The 19542-nt window shown below is 35.8% G+C and overlaps 1 protein-coding gene across 1 annotated transcript in view; it reads right to left on the bottom strand.

Annotated features, from left to right (window-relative positions):
- Positions 1–12706: 12706 nt before the first annotated feature.
- Positions 12707–19542, bottom strand: part of LOC134854897 (uncharacterized) — a 582728-nt gene continuing 575892 nt past the window's right edge. Inside the window, exons 2-4 of the mRNA XM_063871258.1 lie at positions 13847–16590; positions 13449–13620; positions 12707–13200 (exon numbers count right to left, since the gene is read on the bottom strand). Of these exons, the coding sequence (XP_063727328.1) occupies positions 12869–13200; positions 13449–13620; positions 13847–16582 (3240 nt within the window). The 5' untranslated portion in view covers positions 16583–16590 and the 3' untranslated portion in view covers positions 12707–12868. The remainder of the gene's footprint in view (positions 13201–13448; positions 13621–13846; positions 16591–19542) is intronic.

A 19542-nucleotide genomic window follows, 5' to 3' on the forward strand; every position in this document is an offset into this window, starting at 1 on the left:
ACAAGCACTGAAAATCATGTTAATAAAAAAAACCGATTACGTGAAAATAACTTTTGACTAGTTATTCAACAAACTGTTTCAAATTTGAAAAAATACTACGACTGATGGATACAGTGCTGATTTAAATTAACCGGACAAAACGCGTTAAACTTGAAATTTAAAAACGTTTTTCTCAAATTGGGTTGAGTTTAGGTGAAAACTTATGAAGACAAAACTTGCTTAAAATTTTAGCAGAATTAGTATGGTGTAATTTGTTTTGCGAAATTCGGGCCGGAAATTTTACCTCAAAAATGGGTCATTTTGGCTTTTCTTAGTTAATCAGAAATTACGCTCAGTCTGTGATCGACTGGGGTATTTTTGGCGTAATTTCTGATTAACTAAGAAAAACCAAAATGACCCATTTTTGAGGTAAAATTTCGGGCCCGAATTTCGCAAAACAAATTACACCATATTAATTCTGCTAAAATTTTAAGCAAGTTTTGTCTTCATAAGTTTTCACCTAAACTCAACCCAATTTGAGTAAAACGGGTTTTAAATTTCAAGTTTAACGCGTTTTGTCCGGTTAATTTAAATCAGCACTGTACCAATGGGTCAGATTGTTTGAATAATTAGAATTACCCAAAGTAGTTCTCCACTAAATTTTTTTTAGTTCGACCAAATTGATTTTCCGAGCTTTTCTGAATCACTATTAAAAAATCTCTTTGAGCAATTTTTCTTCGCAGCAAAGATATTTTAGACAAAATAGGCCAAAAAAGCGTTATTAGGTACAAGTTGAAAAGTTTTGACCAAAATGTTCCCCCTCAAAATTAATTTAGTGGCGCCAAAAGCGTCTTTTGAAAAACTTAAGGTCCGTCAGTTCAAAAATTAGTAGAAAAAGGGCGCCCTTTGGGTGGTCAGGGGTTCGATTATGCAATACTAGATGAATTATAGGCAATACTTTTATAGGCAATAAATTATAGGCAAAATTATAGGCAAAACTTAAAAAAATCGGAAGAAAATCTTTCTACCAATATTCTTGAAAATAAACTGATAACCTGCTTCAAAAAAAAAACATGAAATGAAAAAACATAACAGCTGAGACTTCAGTAAAGATACGCTTGTTTTCGACAAAAAAAAATCGTTTTCCAAAAAAAATTGCGATAAAAGTTTGTTTTTTACTCCGACGAAAAAAATTTTCACGGGATTTTTTCGCAACGAAAGGCTTCCGCAGTATGAAAAAGAAAATTTAAGGACGGTTATACCACGTCAGATCGTTTGTTTTTGTTTTCGCCACAAACGTAGCATTTTTGCTACAATGCATTGCTTTTTCAGCTGCTCTCATACTTTCTTTCTGGCCAAACATCATTAAAAAAACATAAACTATAGTTTTTTTTCAAAGTGATTACAAACATCAATCGAACTGCTCATATAACAAGGCGAAGCACTGAATAATCTGACTGCATTTTTAGGGGCCATTTTTTTCATTTTATCTTCCACGCAGTTTTTAAAGTACAACGCGATGTATTTAGCAACTAGCATCCTGAAATCTTGACCTAATGACTTGCCTCAACTCAATTTGGAACGATTTACTAAATAACGCGTGTTTTGAGAACGCAACATATCGCGCATTAGTTATTCCAAACTGGTCAAGTTAGCAATTTTCATACCCCCACAACGCTTTGTTAAATATCGAAAACTGACTGAATTAAAAAACCACTTCAGGCATGAATATTCAGTTTTTTTTCGAAAATTGGAAAAACAACGGAAAATTTGCATAATATGAAACTCATAGCTGATACAGCGCTAAAAAGTTTTGGTTCAGAATTAATTGATTGTTTTTTTAATTGTCATCAATCTCAACAACAGGGCCACAAGGCTAAAAAGTCCCATTGGTCAAAACGTATATCATGCGACCAATCGAATAATTTTATCTCACGGTTCTTACACCAAATTTTTCTAGCGTTAATTGAAGAGTGCGGCATTGCTTTGTGAAAAAGCGTACATCATTCGACCATTCGATTAATTTTATTTCACGGTTTCACACCACATTTTTCTAGCGCTGATTGAAGAGTGCGTTATTGCCAGATTGCAAAGTACCGGCATTGGAGTCCCATGAATAAAAATCGATTATAGTTGAGTTTCCTTGTCAGTTTCCACAAAAGTGAAAACAAATCGATTATAATCAATTAAAAATGGATTGTAATATTTCTATTTTTCGAGGCAACAAAAGCCTTTTTTCATCCATTAGAATCGATTTTTTTTTTTCATTTTTGTGGACACTGACAATGAAACTAAATTATAATCGATTTTTTTCCACTTTACTGAGATGCGAATTTCAACGCACATAAAGTCTTTTCTACGTTTTGAATTAAAATTAATTACGTTGGTTACTTGTTGTTCAATTGAAGTCTTTTCTACCTAACTTTGATATTTTTGTTACTTTTTATATTACTCAACATTCAGGTGGGGGGGGGGTGTGGTTCCAGGTGAGGGGTGTGGTTTCAGGTGGGGGGGGGGGTTCATGTGGGGGTGGGTTTAGGTGGAGGGATGTGAGTTCAGGTGGGGGTGAGTTCAGGTGGGGGCGTGTGGGTTCAGGTGAGGGGGGGGGGGTTCAGTGGGGCAAACGTTAGGGGGATTGAAGGGGAGCAAAGGGGCAAACGTTGGGGGGGGGGGGGGGGGGGGGGAAGAGCTAAACGGAATCTTTTTGCAATTTGAGTTTAGGTTTTGAAATGGATTAGGCCAGGCCGTACACTCGCTTTGCAAAGTTTCCGCATCACTCACTTGATAAATGCAGAAATTCTTGCAAAACTTTGCACGACACGCGAAACAAAAATAAAGTGGAAAAAATCCATTTTATTGTGATTTCCTACTTATTATAAAATCCATAATAATGGATTCCCAATGAATTATAATGCTTTTTGTTTCGACGAGAAAAAATGGATTTAAATCTAGTTTTCGTCCAGTTTGGTTGTCTGAACGTAACATGGTAATCGATTATATTTACAACATTATAGGCCATGAAAAACCATTTTAATCGATTTGTTTTCACTTTTCTTAAAAGCGGGTAAAACGTTTACAAAGTGATCTGGTAATGCCGCACTCTTTGATCGGCGCTTGAATAATTTGGTGGTCGTAAAATCAGTCTGCAAATTTAGTAAAGAACGCAGTGACGCAAAACTTGCTTGAAAGATGAAACGAAATCCTTCATTCAGCTTTTTGTTCTGTCTTTTACCTAGAGTATAAAAAGTTGTTGATTTAAGACCTGAATACTAACTTATAAAGTTATAAACATTTACGCGAAATCTTACAAACGCGAAATTGCGTGGTGTTTACTGTATGAGATGTAGTTTTTGTTCCGACTTTCGTGACGAAAATAACGGAATATTTGTGCTCGGATGAGTTTTTTTTCTTCAGACAAACTTCGTCTTTTTAACTAGCCATTTTTGACGGATTTTTTTTAAAATCAATTAAAAAGTATTGTTGTCCTGAGCCTATATTTGAAAAGAGATTTTACCTGTGATATTTTCTCCTAAAATTATGGGGGTTCAAAGATTGACGTTTTGGGCAATTTGGGACAATAACGCGCGATAAATTTCACGCGATTAACGCGTTAGCGAACATTTAATCTGTCTTGAAATTGTTCTAAATTGGTTGAAATAAGCTTCTTTGCTATAACTGATTGGTTATTAGGAGCAAAATCTGTCAAAATCTGGTGAGTGGGGGGATGAAGTTCACAAAAAACCTCAATTTTTTTTTCATTTTATTTTATTACAATTCATTTTTTTATGTTATTACTGCTCCATAGGCCTTAAAAGACACTGAGAACATTCAGGGCTTCGCCCTCATACGAGCAGTCTTGTTTTTATTTTGTGGCAAATTGCGGTCGAATACATTTCATTCGAACTTTCATGCTTACTCTCAGAACGTAACTGATTTTATTATAAACCGGCATAAAACCGAGGTTTGCGCAATCCTTTAAATCTAGCTGAGGTTTTTTTATTTTTATTTTTTGCAAAAACAAACCTGATATTACCGGATTCGATCCCAGGCATCAAAGCAAAAGTCATTTTCTTACGCGATTTTAGTAGATTTGTCGACTAACAACACTATGCTTGCAAGCTCATTTTAGTAAATAAAAACAAGTTAAATAGATATTCTAGATTACCAACCCCCTGAAACTAAATCAGAAATAGTACAAGTTTATATTGACTACGATTTTTTGCCCACGTTTACCAAAAGTGATTAACGAATCAGTTGAGGAAGTACCTATTTTTGTTCGCTTTGGAACTTTAAAACGTGCAACATATCACATTTTTCTACATTTATAACAGAAAAAACCGGATCGGTTATGCGACTAATAGGTTTGCTTTTTTCACTCTGAAACTCATATTTGGGTTAAAATGATGTGAATTTCGGAGAATCTGATCGAAGAATTCTTGTGAGAATCTGGCTCATGACTGCATATAATTGAAACCAGTTTCAAATGGTTGTAATCATGCCTCAAGTACAATTGAGGGTATGGGGGCAGATTGATCCGGATTTACTTACGATATATCAATTGATTGAAATTGACATTTACTAAATCAATCTGATTTCTTGTAGAAAAAACACACGTTATAAAAAAATTGGAACAAATGAAAAAATTTAACTCTGACACATACAAATACACGAAGCTTCTTAAATAAACGTTTTGTGTTTTGTTTTTCGTTTTTTTTTTTCAGAATGAAATTTGGAAACTTTTTTTGACCAGTTTTCTAAGATTAAAAAAGCAGATCCACGAGTGAAATTTCATTTGAGAAACTAACTGCTTACAATGCACTTTCAATTAAAATGAATGGACAAACATGAAAAATATTAAATTTTTTCAAGAGTTATACACAGAGGCGAAGCTGAATTTTGCATGACTTGCAATCCAACACAAACATAAAACAAAGCATAATAAATAGACAAAAAAAAGAAATCTATTTAAAAAAATAAAGAAACCTAAGGACCCAGTAAAAATTGCAAATACCTATTAAATTTTTTTGAAGTTCTTTTTTTCTGCTGGATGAAATAGTCAAAATTTTAAAAAATTGTTAGTCTTTGCCTAAAACCTAAGATGCTTCTCTACCAAAATAAGTGAAAAGAGTGAAATACTTTAAGAAAGTGCTATCGTCCCAAATACATAAAGTTTTCCCCACAAAAAATATGGAATCGCTGCTTTCGTTTAAAATTTTCTAGCAACCAGTTCTTTAGATTGAATCATTTATCTCAATTTTGATAGGGTATTTTCGATGAATACTAAAAAGTTTCTAAGAAGCGATCAAAATTTCAAAAGTTGACTTTCTGAAATCAATCAATTTTTTTCACATTGGAAGACCCTGGCCGTTTAAACATAGAACTTTACCAAAACTGGGTTTCTCGATTGAACCTGAAAACTTAACCTAAAAATTGGCAAGGTCGTTTTCGAGAAAAGACAAAAGTTTCCAAGAAATGGTCAAAAATCAAAAATTTGACTGTTCCGCGAATCATACCTTTTTGTGTAAAATATTTTGGCGTAGCTGCTAAATCAGAAGAAGTTTACGCAGTCTGTTCCTACTATTGAACGCAAAAGTTCAAGATTTGATCATTTCGTTTTCGAAAAATTCAAATAGATTCAAAAGACTGTACAAAAATCAATTATTGGCTTTTCCGAGGACCATAGTTTTTTTTAAAAATTTTGGGTGTAGTCGGTATTCTGGTAACCACTATCCCATAACCCACTATACCATAACCCGCTCTATCTATTGAACCCAAAATCTCAGATAAAGGTTTGAAAAAATGAAAAAAAATTGGGTCAATTTCACCCCCACATACTATTTCGAAGGCTGTAGACAGAAGGGTATGATACAAAGAGACAAGAGGATTATGCGGGCACACATGGAAGTAGGCGCTCTTTTCATTGATTTGCTTTTTTAGAATTTGCGTGAGTAGTTTTTTACTGAATTAAGTTTTTTGTTGAAATGTGAAAAAAATGAAATGTGAAAAAAGCGCCGCAAAAAAATACAATCCCTACATTTTCATAATACCTGATTTTGTCGGACAAGAATTTTTTGTCGTCAAAATTTAAAAAAGAAGAAGAAAATTACTAAGCCGATGCAACATCATTCGAACCAATTATTCAAAAAAAGAACTACATTTTTCAAACTCAATGGAAAAATGACAAACTAGAGAACTTTCAAGTATATTAAAAAAAATTATCAAAATAAATCCATTTAAATAAATCAAAAAAAATCAAAATAAGTTGATAAAAATTAGTAGCAGATAATAAAAATAACATCTAAAAAAGCGAAAAGTGAACCGACGGAAACTAGGCCAAAAACCTCGGATCCAAAAAAGATCAACATTTTTTGAGCATGTTTTGAAAATTACCATTCCTAAATTGACCATTTTGTGACCAAAGTTATTTTAGGGGAAAAAATCTAGTACCCGGTTGCAATATCACTGCTAATCGCAAGGGTAATAAAGTCTTTAAGCAGCGATTAATGTTTAGACTGCAAATAAAAAGTTTAAGCTGCGATTGATGGTATGATCAAAAAATGCAAGAAAACCTTTGGGTATCTTTCAATCTTAAAACAGTTTTCGACTCAAGTTCAAGTTCAAATCTTTTTAGCAATCCTTTTTTCAAAATTCTTTAAATTTTTTTGAAGAATTTTTGATATATTCCATAATTCTCTGCTTAATTTTGCCAAGACAACCAACTCTGACTGACCTTTTTTATGACTGACCTTTTTGATTTGTTCAACCAAATTTAGGTGATTTTCCTTTTTCCCTGATAAAATTCAAAGTTCTGATATTTTTTTAATCCTAATCAACTATGCTTTTTTTTTGCTCTATTAGCCCTTTTGAAATAGGAGAGCAGATTGTTCTGTCCATGTGGTTTTTGAAAAAAAATGTTTTAAACAAATTATTTTATCTTTTTCGTTCTGATTAGATGATTTAAATTTAAGCGCTTCTGCATATTATTCACAAACTGTTTTTAAGTTGTTTAGTTCAAGTTTTTTCACTATGTCCAGTTGCCTCATTTTTCCAGTTGCGTCTAAATCATCGCTTGGCCAATTTTTTTATATAAGGCGTCTTACTTATAGCTTGCCGGTTGAATTACGTTTTGCTGGAGTATCTAAAAACACCAGCAACACAGAGACTGCATTTTGCTAACAAAAAACTCATGCAGTCGCTCTACAATAAGTAGAAAAAAGAAATTAGGAACACTAGATTAGAATAAGCCTTTAAAATAAAACTTTTGCTAAAGGCCCAAAATGAACCTCCGTTTTGGGTACTACGAATATCATGTCCTTGCATTTGCGCAGAGTCTATTTAATTGCCGGGTCCTTTCGAGTCTTTCCCCACCGCTCAAATATTGATTTTTTTTGTTTGTTTCACGTGTTTTACGTTTTTACGTTGTTTGTTTTACGTGAGTATGAAGAAAAAATCTGTACACAGTTGTCAGTTTGTTCATCATATCAACTTTCATCGAATTATGACACCGCTAAACTTCTGAAATGTGATTTTCCTTATTATAGTGTTAAATGGAACAATTATCTCTTTTCGGTTCAATTGATGAGTTAAAAAGCATCAACTGTGTCAACCAGTTACTATTTAAAAATCAAAACCTTTAGCATTATGATGTTAATGCAGCCATCTGACTCAAAAATGCCAACTAAAGTAGCACTATGTAGTAGTTAGAACATAGTTGAAAGATGCCCGAGGGAAAAAGAGCCCGGCCTGAGGTCACGAAGTGCCCGAGTGCGGCTCTTTTGCCCGAGACCATCTTCAACTATGTTCAAACTGTTGAAGAGTATGTTTTTGCTCTTTCTGAGGGAAAGATGCCAGAAAACTGTAAAAGAGCCAAGGAAAATGAGAAAAAGCACGGAAAAGTGCACGAAACTGTGCAAATGATTTCTTTTTTCATTCATGCGTTCTAATAATTCATTTTTTATTCATGCCTTGTCGTGAAAGAACATGTGGGCAAAAACATACTCTTCTGATTGCGGCTTAGGTTGGAAAAACACTTGCATTGTTACATCATAATACATTGCGCTCGCGTGGCTAAATTGAATGGGTCCGAACGAACCGAACCATTAATTAAGTTTCATTCCACAAGTTATGCATAAAATTAATTTTAATTTTGAAGGGCAAAGCAAAACTGAATATTAACAAAAAGCGCATTTCAGACTTATCTTTGAAACGATTTTTTTAAAAACAAGCAATTGAAAAGCGGATGCCTCTTTTTCGTTCTGATCAGATGATTTAAATTTAAGCGCTTCTGCATATTATTCACAAACAGTTTTAAGTTGTTTAGTTCAAGTTTTTTTCACTATGTCCAGTTGCCTAATTTTTCCAGTTGCGTCTAAATCATCGCTTGGCCAATTTTTTTTATTTGAGGCGTCTTACTTATAGCTTGCCGGTTGAATTACGTTTTGCTGGAGTATCTGAAAACAACAGCTACACAGAGGCTGCATTTTGCTAACAAAAAACTCATGCAGTCGCTCTACAATAAGTAGAAAAAATAAATTAGGAACACTAGAGTAGAATAAGCTTTTAAAATAAAACTTTTGCTTAAGGCCCAAAATGAACCTCCGTTTTGGGTACTACGAATATCATGTCCTTGCATCTGCGCAGAGTCTATTTAATTACCGGGTCCTTTCCAGTCTTCCCCACCGCTCAAATATTGATTTTTTGTTTGTTTTACGTGTTTTTACGGCTAAATGCGTGAGTTGTTACGATGTAGAGTATGAAGAAGAAATCTGTACACAGTTGTCCGATTGTTCATCATGTCAACTTTCAACGAATTATGACACCGCTAAACTTCTGAAATGTAATTTTCCTTATTATAGTTTTGTATGAAACATTTATCTCTTTTCGGTTCAATTGATGAGTTAAAGAGCATCAACTGTGTCAACCAGTTACTAATTAAAAATCAAAACCATTAGCATTATAATGTTAATGCAGCCATCTGCCTCAAAAATGCCAACCAAAGTAGCACTATGTAGTAGTTAGAACATAGTTGAAAGATGCCCGAGGGAAAAAGAGCCCGGCCTGAGGTCACGAAGTGCCCGAGTGCGGCTACTTTGCCCGAGACCATCTTCAACTATGTTCAAACTGTTGAAGAGTATGTTTTTGCTCTTTCTGAGGGAAAGATGCCAGAAAACTGTAGAAGAGCCGGGGAAAATGAGAAAAAGCCCGGAAAAGTGCACGAAACTGTGCAAATGATTTCTTTTTTCATTCATGCGTTCTAATAATTCATTTTTTATTCATGCCTTGTCGTGAAAGAACATGTGGGGATGAGCAAAAACATACTCTTCTGATTGCGGCTTCGGTTGGAAAAAAAGTTGCATTGTTACATCATACTATGTTGCGCTCGTGTAGCTAATTTGAATGGGTCCGAACGAACCAAACCATTATTTAAGTTTCATTTCACAAGTTATGCACAAAATTAATTTTATTTTTGAAGGGCAAAGCAAAACTGAATATCAACAAAAAGCGCATTTCAGACTTATCTTTGAAACAATTTTTTTTAAAACAAGCAATTAAAAAGCGGATGCCTCTTTTTCGTTCTGATTAGATGATTTGTATTTAAGCGCTTCTGCATATTATTCACAAACTGTTTTTAAGTTGTTTAGTTCAAGTTTTTTCACTATGTCCAGTTGACTCATTTTTCCAGTTGCGTCTAAATCATCGCTTGGCCAATTTTTTTTATTTAAGGCGTCTTACTTATAGCTTGCCGGTTGAATTAAGTTTTGCTGGAGTATCTAAAAACACCAGCAACACAGAGACTGCATTTTGCTAACAAAAAACTCATGCAGTCGCTCTACAATAAGTAGAAAAAATAAATTAGGAACACTAGATTAGAATAAGCCTTTAAAATAAACTTTTGCTAAAGGCCCAAAATGAATCTCCGTTTTGGGTACTACGAATATCATGTCCTTGCATCTGCGCAGAGTCTATTTAATTGACGGGTCCTTTCCAGTTTTCCCCACCGCTCAAATATAAAATATTGATTTTTTGTTTGTTTTACGTGTTTTTACGGCTAAATGTGTGAGTTGTTACGATGAAGAGTATGAAGAAGAAATCTGTACACAGTTGCCCGTTTGTTCATCATGCCAACTTTCATCGAATTTCGAATTATGACACCGCTAAACTTCTGAAATATGTATTTCCTTATTATAGTGTTGTATGAAACAATCTCTTTTCGGTTCAATTGATGAGTTAAAAAGCATCAACTGTGTCAACCAGTTACTAATTAAAAATCAAAACCATTAGCATTATGATGTTAATGCAATCATCTGACTCAAAAATGCCAACCAAAGTAGCACTATGTAGTAGTTAGAACATAGTTCAAAGATGCCTGAGGGAAAAAGAGCCCGGCTTGAGGTCACGAAGTGCCCGAGTGCGGCTCTTTTTTCCGAGACCATCTTCAACTATGTTCAAACTGTTGAAGAGTATGTTTTTGCTCTTTCTGAGGGAAAGATGCCAGAAAACTGTGAAAGAGCCGGGAAAATTGAGAAAGAGCTCGGAAAAGTGCGCGAAACTGTGCAAATGATTTCTTTTTTCATTCATGCGTTCTAATATTTCATTATTTATTCATGCCTTGTCGTGAAAGAACATGTGGGTAAGAGCAAAACTATACTGTTCTGATTGCGGCTTAGGTTGGAAAAAAAGTTGCATTGTTACGTCATACTACGTTGCGCTCGTGTAGCTAATTTGAATGGGTCCGAACGAACCGAACCATTATTTAAGTTTCATTCCACAAGTTATGCATAAAATTAATTTTAATTTTGAAGGGCAAAGCAAAACTGAATATTAACAAAAAGCGCATTTCAGACTTGTCTTTGAAACGATTTTTTAAAACAAGCAATTGAAAAGTGGATGCCTCTTTTTCGTTCTGATTAGATAGGAAACTTTTTTTCCAATATCACTTAATCGGAACATATTTTAACTAATGGCGCTGCAAAGAAGATTCGACAAAAAATCATGCTCGTTAAATATAGCCCAAAATCTGATGCTCAATGAGGTCGATAGTTAGATAAAAGAATGCAAATGATGGCAATTAATTTTCTCCAAAAGAACAAGAGCACGGTTAGCCGGTTGATTTACAATAAGCACAAACTTTCTACTACAAAAATTAAAAAACAAAGTTTTTTTTCAAATTGGCTCGTTTTTTTTTGTTTGACAACAGAGCTAAGCAAAGGCTTAAATTGTTTAAAGTATTATCTAAGCAAAGGCCTAATTTTTAATTTTGTGTATTAGCAAATTAATCATTATCGACAACAATTTTCTCCGAAACTTGAATAGAACAAAATTATTTCCAAGAAAGCGCTAAGAAAAAATATTTCCAAATTGATAAAACATGTATTTCCAAGAAAATACCTGAAAAAACTCCAAGATGTTTCTAAGACAAATAAATAACTCGCTCTGTTTTGCTCGAAATTAGCCTAAAATTTAGTACCTGATTTCGCGTGGGTAAAATGAAAAAAAAAATAAAAAAAAAACTTTCGTTGGTCTTCACAAAAACAGCCTACAGAGTGATTATCTCAACGCCTGTTCCGATTTTTATCTGACTTTCTTCTACTCCAAGTAGCAATTCACAATATACAATATGAATGGATACTTTTAGCGTCTTTTATCGTATTAATCAAACAAATTGCTGGGGGCTATTCTCATGCGCGAAGGACCGAATGGGCGAAAAAACTCGTGAGCGAAAGACAAACTCGTGAGCGAAAGACAAACTCGTGAGCGAGAGACAAACTCGTGAGCGAAAACAAAATTAACCGAAAATCAATTTTTAAAAAGAAGCAATTGCCATTCAATTAAAATGAACTAAATAAAGTTTTTACACTCGGCCAATGTCAGGATTCAATCCCTGGAAAGGTTTATTTTCTTTCCAAATTTTAGATTACTAAAATCTGTTTGGCTGATTTTTATTTACGCGCATTCGATCCTTCGCGCATGAGGGATTCCACCCAAATTGCTGGCCTCCAATCAATTTAATGATTCAATTCTACGCTTACGCGTGTCTTAAGAATGCAACATATCGCACGTTGATAAATTCAAAATAGCCATTTTCCAAAAGTCACAGTTTAACAAATAATAATCAAAACAAAAATATTTGAGTTCAGGGCAACGATATCTTTCAGATGGCTTGAAAATGGTCGAAAACGCTTAATTTAAGTCGAAATTTGTCTGATTAATTAACCACTCCAAGTTGAAAACATTCCGTGACTTTCTAGGTTAGGTCAGAATAATATTAGGTCAAGTAGCAGGAAGATTAAGTCTATTCCAACCTAACATATGCCACTCTACTCGGTTGGCGATTCGCCAGTCCATTCTGAACAAGACCTGGAAATAACTCAGAACCCACTTAACACAGCATTAGTATATTTAATCTAATTTGAAATTTGACACCACAATTGTAAGATCAAGTCTCAAACTGGGCAAAACTTGCTGGAACGGAAGCGGTTCGAATAATTTTTGCTGCCTATAACGCCCATGCTTTTAGCAAGAGTTATCAAATCTATTCGGTTTTTTGTAATGTTTTGTACATCTAGCATGGAACACATTAAACTTCTAGTATGATAACAGCTTTGAGCTTGTTTCAACTTCAACGTAACATGGAAATAGAGCTCCAAAAAAGCAGAACAGAGCCATCTGTAGGTTGATAAAAGAATTGGAAGATTACTGCCAAAACTCTGATATAGCTTTTTGAGGACAAGGTTGCCAACAATTCCAATTCATTTTCATCAAATGCTCACAAAAATATGGTGAATATTTCATAATTCTATTACGCGTTAAAGGCTCAAATGCTATGATCAACAGCAAAACGTAAACTCAACATTAAATAATCAAAACGAATCAATCAAAAGTTTTAAGCTTATTCAGTTTCCAAATGAAGAGCTTGCAAAGAAGCACACAAAACTAGTTTCACCTCAGATGAACCCATCTGCCCTCCGTAGGTACTCTCAAGTTCATCTCTACCATCATCTCCCATCAACTCATCTACAATTTTCAGCAGTGAAGTTTTATTGGCTATGTGTGCTTCGATGTTATTTTCGACGCAGTGTTTGAGGCATTCGTAGAATAGCAGTTTTGGCAGCTCAGCGTGCATGTAGTTTGGTTTGTTCATGTCAACTTGTCCCCATTCAGACGCAGAAACGACACTTTTCCAGATGGAGAGCTTCAGTTCTTCGAGGATTTTGAAATCCGCTGGAAAAATTAAAAACTGGTTGGTTATACAGCTCATAACACAACATTTATAGCATTCAGTTAAAAATCTACTGCATGCAGAAAATTAAAAACACCGAATCAAGACAAGTTTCTCTGCCGTAAATGTTTCTCTTTCGAACAAATCAAGAGCGAAATTAATTTTCAAAACCATTTGAAGCCTATTTTCTTGCAAATTACTTAAAAAGGCTGATTTGTGACAAACGATTTATAAAAAAAACTATACTAACTTATTTCCTGGAGCACTTTGAAAGCGGAGCAGCAGTACCCTAGTTGTTCTTCAGTCTGTGCCATGTGGGCGCTCTCCAGCAGCAAATTGACGAGTTCATGTGGCTCTAATACAGACGCAGTCTTGTCATCGAATATGTCATATTTCTCTTTGACCATGTCGGGCAGATTCGCCTGAAAAACATATGAGTTGCGATGCTCGACAAAAAAAAGACTTCAAAATAGCATACAAAGAAAAATTTCGTAAAAAATTCAAATACATTTCCTCATGCCGGATATCAGTAGTTGAATAAATTCATTCGTCTGTTTCATTGTATGTTGTATTTTTTTTCGGTGCACCCAACAAAGTTCTGCAGCATCGAATGTCTAAGAAAAACTCAATCAATACGCCTAGACGCACCTGAATTTCTAGCATCGACATCATTTTCCCAATCTCCTTTCGGATTTCATCTTGATTCCTCGAAAGTATACAATACATTTTCGCAAAAGCTAGCAGCAACCTCTTTTTATGGAGAGTCATCTCTAAGTCCGAAGTACATAAACTGTACAGCGAAGCCGTCGCATCTTTCCAACGTTTCTCTTTGGCTTCCAAAACCCATCTTAGCTCTGGCGTTTTTTGCAGGAAGGGTAACAACGCTGGTGATTTCAAAGACAACAGAAGTTTTATGCAGTTGTGGTCGTATAGCCATCTTATCAAATACAGATCAAAATGTTTGTCTTTGAATGCGTCTTGATAATGAAGCAGTTTGTCTAACTTGTTCTCTTCTACACATGTTCCAATGAGAGTTTCAAAATCCAGGAACTTTTCGGCTAATGCAAGACCGTGCATTTGTTGTTTGACGTCAAAAAAGAACCTAATAAATGCTCTCCTCATTTTCTTGACGTAGCTTTCAACTAGCAACGACAATACGGTGTCCGCTTCTTTTTCGATAGATTTGAAAAACAAGGACAGTGATTGCAAACATACAACAGCTAAGTCAAAATGAGCTTGCACAAGTTCCATTGATGTAGTGCTGTTGTGTAAAATGTCAGGACCATTCTTAATCCAGTTTAGATGAACAAGCAGGTATTCTAAGAAATCTTCAGTGACGTTCCAGTAGCAGTGACCTTCTGATTCCCCAATGGGTCCGCCTATTACTTCACGACAGTGCGAAGTTTTCGTGAAGGTTTCTTTAAACAGTTCGACAATCACGAAAGCATTCTCATAATTCAGATCAACATTACCAATTTTCTGGGCAAGAGAAATTACTCCAAAAATATCTTCAAAATTTGCAACATTTTTGTAGAACTTAATTACGTAATCGTTCGGAACTCCAGAACTGGATCTGTTTTCCATGACAACTCTTATAAACGTGTCAAAGAATGAATTGTGCTTACAGTGTAATTCGTAAAACGATTCAGCACAAGCTACAAATTCGAGGAGCGAAAATACAGCAACCATTGTTGGGACAACCGGCATATCAATTTTGTTTTCTTTGTTATCAGAAGATCGCTTTTCGATTGCAGTCAACTTCTCGGCGAGCCCCGATGTCGCCACAAAGTCAAGAAACGACGTCATCAAATTTAATTTCTGTGCCAGTACCTTTGGTATGTTCAAATCAGTAGTATCCATTTCTTCTTCAAAATCTGATATTTCATTGTAAGCTCCATCTAAAATACTCAACGCACAGTTGTAAACCAAGTAGTCGAAATCGGGCCTAACTGATATCTCTGCAAAGTAGTTGTCGCACAGAGAAAGCAAACGTTTTTGTGACGATTTCGCTTGGGCAAATAGCAGAAAATATTGCAGCAATTGTATACAGGGTTCTGAAGCGTAATTTTCGTAGATGTCTTTAAGACTTTGTTGTAAGGTTGACAATGATTGAAATTCTCTCAAATGTTTAGGATTCTTGCTTGTATAAGAGATTAACCCTTTCTTGCCGGTCAAAAGAAGAAAACTGTCCTCATGGATGCCAGCAGCTATCACGCAATCATTAGTTTTGGACAAGTCAACGATGTCAATTTTAACATCTTCAGGGTTTTGCATGAACATTGATGTCAAGTGAATGATTTTGTTGTTACTCCTCAGAATGCATTCACAGTATTTAGCAGATGGTATCTCTAACTCAAATCTCCCGTCTCCATTTTCTACATCAGACAGAGGCAGTTCCAACTTGGATGGGAAGATATTGATGTCTATGTTGTCCCCCTTAACACTCGACAAATCGTTTTGATGTAGCAAGACAAATGCAAACTTCATAATGTGACTATTTTGCGAGTCGCCTCGCAGAGCTCTCATAGAGATGCACAGAACTATTTCCGATTCATCGGACCAAAACTTGGCATCTACAATTTTAATGTCATAGTTGGTTAGAACTATTTTCGCAGAACCTGATCCGTAACAAGTTTCTAAAATTTCACTTCCATGCAATTGCAAGAAGCAATTTTTCCACATAACTTTTTCACTCATAAAATTAATACAATACACGTTAGCATTACTAGCAACAAACACGAGTTCTTTCGACTGAGCGGGTACTACAACACGTCGAATTTCTTCCGCGTTTTCCAAATTTCCGGGTGCTGGGAGAAAATAAGAAGCAACCGCTGAGAACCTAGATAAAGTACCTTTTGAGTTCAAATTTATTTCTCTGTTTTCAAAACTATTCGTATCAATGAAATAAACAACACATGACGTGGTGGCTACTAATAACTTTTCGTACGTTATTTGAATGACAGAATGCACTTCTTGGCCTTTCAGCGACATCTGGTAATCGGCATTTCCATTTGGGTTGCTTAAAGACTTCCAGTACCTAAGACATCCTGCGGGTGTAACACAAGAAAGCGAAACTGATCTGGGGAAAACTGCGAGCGAAACATGCCGACCTAATACAGTAATTTCACTTGCAGGAAGAACAAGTTTCTTTAACGGCTTTTGATCAGCTTTGATGCTCCAAATATACATGTTTCTTCCCATCGTGAAAAAAACTGCCCCACTTGGATTATCAATTGAACCAGCCCATGCAAACGCTTTGACCAAATTATCAGCTGCTGTAATGGGGATCAATCCTCCGTATGTCTGCATAATGTGATCAGCAGATTCATCGAAGAACTTCTTTTTAGCTTTTGCAACAGGTAACTTACTACCAGTGAGAGACATGCTATTGTCTGAAAATAAACTTCCGTAGAAGAGACTTGCACCGCTTGTGATAGAAAATTCACGCAGAAGCGAGCTCCTCGACGTGTGGCTTAGAATAAACATGTCGATATTTTAATAAGGAGCCAACCCACTTTCGAGATAATCTGAAAACTATATGTAATGGAAGAAATTTTTGCTAAAAAGTAAATTTCAAACGTTTTCGCAACTATGTGCATCGTCAGGATTTTTACAATAAACTACTCTAAATGACGATAAAACATCAAATTACAAATGTTATTTACAATAAATCACATACAATTTGGTTCTAAACCATCATGATAAAAAATTAGCCAATCACAGTTGACCTCTAAATTACTATTAAGATTAAAATACTTTTAACCTCTAAAATTAATTAACATTTTAAGTTAATTTTCAGTGTTAACTCCCTTCTCCTAAACTCATCGCGCGTGTTCAAGCCCGGTTTCCCTTTCCTGATATGTATTGCCTCTAGTGTTAGCAACTTTGTTAGGTTGTTTGACCTATCTATAATTTCCCAACTAAGATCTGCGCTATTTCCCTCAAGTTGGCATTGCTGAAGGTGGAGGCCTACCAGTGAGTCTGCTTTCTTATGTTCCTCATTTCTAGTGGTCAAATGTCGAACAGTTTGTCCGACTTAGTTGGAAGTGCTGTAACATTCGCCCGGAAGATACATATCGACGGATAACAAAACTAAGTCTTAAGACGACTGGCCAGCGTCTAAACAGAGCTTTGCATGTTTTTCACCGTCTCTACCAAGCCAGTACTTTTCGGTGGTCTTTCTTACATCGGGTCGACAAAAACGTTACTGTTCTCCGGCTTCGACCAGAACGCTCAAATTAACTGAATTACATGCAAAAATAGTGAGCTCATGGCTGGGTCTCAGTATCCCCAGACCACGAGGTCACTCCTAAAAACAGGGCTACTACTTATCATATTACTATTGTTTTTGTTCAGTAGATAAAAATCATCATCTCCATCGAAGATGGATCAACCCTTCCCCCTCTACTTCTAGCTCCTCATTCTTGTCAAAACGAATTAAGATCTTAATTAAATTCAAGTCAGGACATGACGGATGCTAAAATTCAATATAAGTTCATAAAAGTCCACGTCCCGAGACCCTTCCGGATTCCTGAATCCGGTGAATCAAGCTTCTTAATATCCAGTTCACAATAACTCGGAAGGCTGGGTTTTACCCTTCACCGTTGCTCGCAACGGCCTTGCAACTATTGTAACAGCACAATAGTTGCAACTCGGAACGTCCTCTGCTGTTCGGTAGTTCGTTGTTGTTTTTTAGTCTCGATTTCGTACTGTTCGTAATCGCAGATAAAAATTGTTCTGTTTCTTTCTGCTATTTTAGCTAAAATGGCCGTCTCTGACGTTTCTCAGAAATATGACGTCATAATTCGAATTTTTAAAAATTAGAATTCCAGAATCTTCTAGCCTTCACCGTTTGGCTAATCGTTCAAATAACGTCCTTATCCGTTCTAAATCGCCAATTCGGAAGGCTTGCTGCTAAAATACCGAATTCTGCAGAGACTGCATTTTGGCCATTCTGGTCGAATGTCACATACTCCCCGGACAGTCCGGTCAATGTCCTCATTGAATCGCGCAATGTTCTAACTGGTTACAGTGTCATCGAACAGAATTTACAAAATGCACGAAATTACTTTTACCTACGTCACATCGACTCACTGCAGAATATAAATGGCATCATACTACATCACTATAGCCTTCAAATTCTTTCATTAATCTGCACATTGAGGATATGACTTAAGATAAAACATATTTTCTGACTTCCAGTGTCAATATCCCGATTGAAACTTTTTCTCCTAGATTTAAAAGGTGTTGGCTTGCAGGACAGTCCTGCCAACCAACAAGCTAAAATTATCCTACTATGCTCCTTCCCTTCGGAAATCTTGCTTGTTTATTGTCCTGAATATTAAAACTAAGAAACTTTGTGGTTAGAAAGAACAATGCAACAACCTCCCTCCTCAAGAAGTTACTCCAGTTTTTCATGTCACCACAAAGTGATCAGTCTTCCTAAGTGATTAAAAACAATCATGCAGGCTGGAATATTTAAATATACTCTTCCCTCAAGCCTTTCTAAATAAATAATAAGTGAGTGTCTCTAAAGCCACTTCAACTAAAACCAAAATGCAAATTTATAAATGCAACAATTTCCAAACTCAACTTAAATGTTTCAGTTTTCAATTACAACTTGGTTGCTTGGTTTCTCACTTGAGTTTTTCACACACATAAAACAATTTTGAGTTTTAACTTTTCTTCATTATCCCTTTGTTCTCTTCTTTTTTCGTCGTTTAGAAGTTCTAAAACTTCTAAATTCTTCTAATTTTCTTTCTTGTTGCCTCTTGTTTTCTCGACCATTCATCAATGCTCCATTTCCTCCTCCTGTGACGCTGACTCTGCACTCTCGGTCTCCGTGTCTTGTAGCACGTCATTGACTATCCTGACGCTGTTGGAAGCCGTCCTCCAACACTTCTGCTCTTCCACCCTCTGTTTACAGCAAGGTAGGGGATCCACGTTTGATTCTCTGTTTCTACAGAAGCTGTTGTGGAGACACAACGCCACGTTTCTTTCCAAATCTTCTTTCAGCATCTCTGCCCTCTCACTTCCACTACGCTCGCTCGTCCTGGAAATTCTTTTCACAGCGGTGGTCACTGCATTCCGATGGGTCACGAAAGCTCGCTTGAAAGCTCCTGCCCCAATGTCCAGCTGATATTCACTGTACACTCTGCCATGTTTCGACATATGCTTTTTCGCATACTCGTACAACCATGCAGTCATGTTAGCTCTGAACCATGGCATCAATCGTTTTCTTGCCCATATCTTCTTCACTTCCATCGGAATGTTCAGAACTTTGCACATTGTCTCAAAAAGATCTAAATCTTTTAGACAATCTAATTTCTGCAATTGTTCTCTCG

The sequence above is a fragment of the Symsagittifera roscoffensis genome, chromosome 9 (genome assembly GCF_963678635.1).
Source record: "Symsagittifera roscoffensis chromosome 9, txSymRosc1.1, whole genome shotgun sequence".
In the NCBI taxonomy this organism is placed as follows: Eukaryota; Metazoa; Xenacoelomorpha; order Acoela; family Convolutidae; genus Symsagittifera; species Symsagittifera roscoffensis.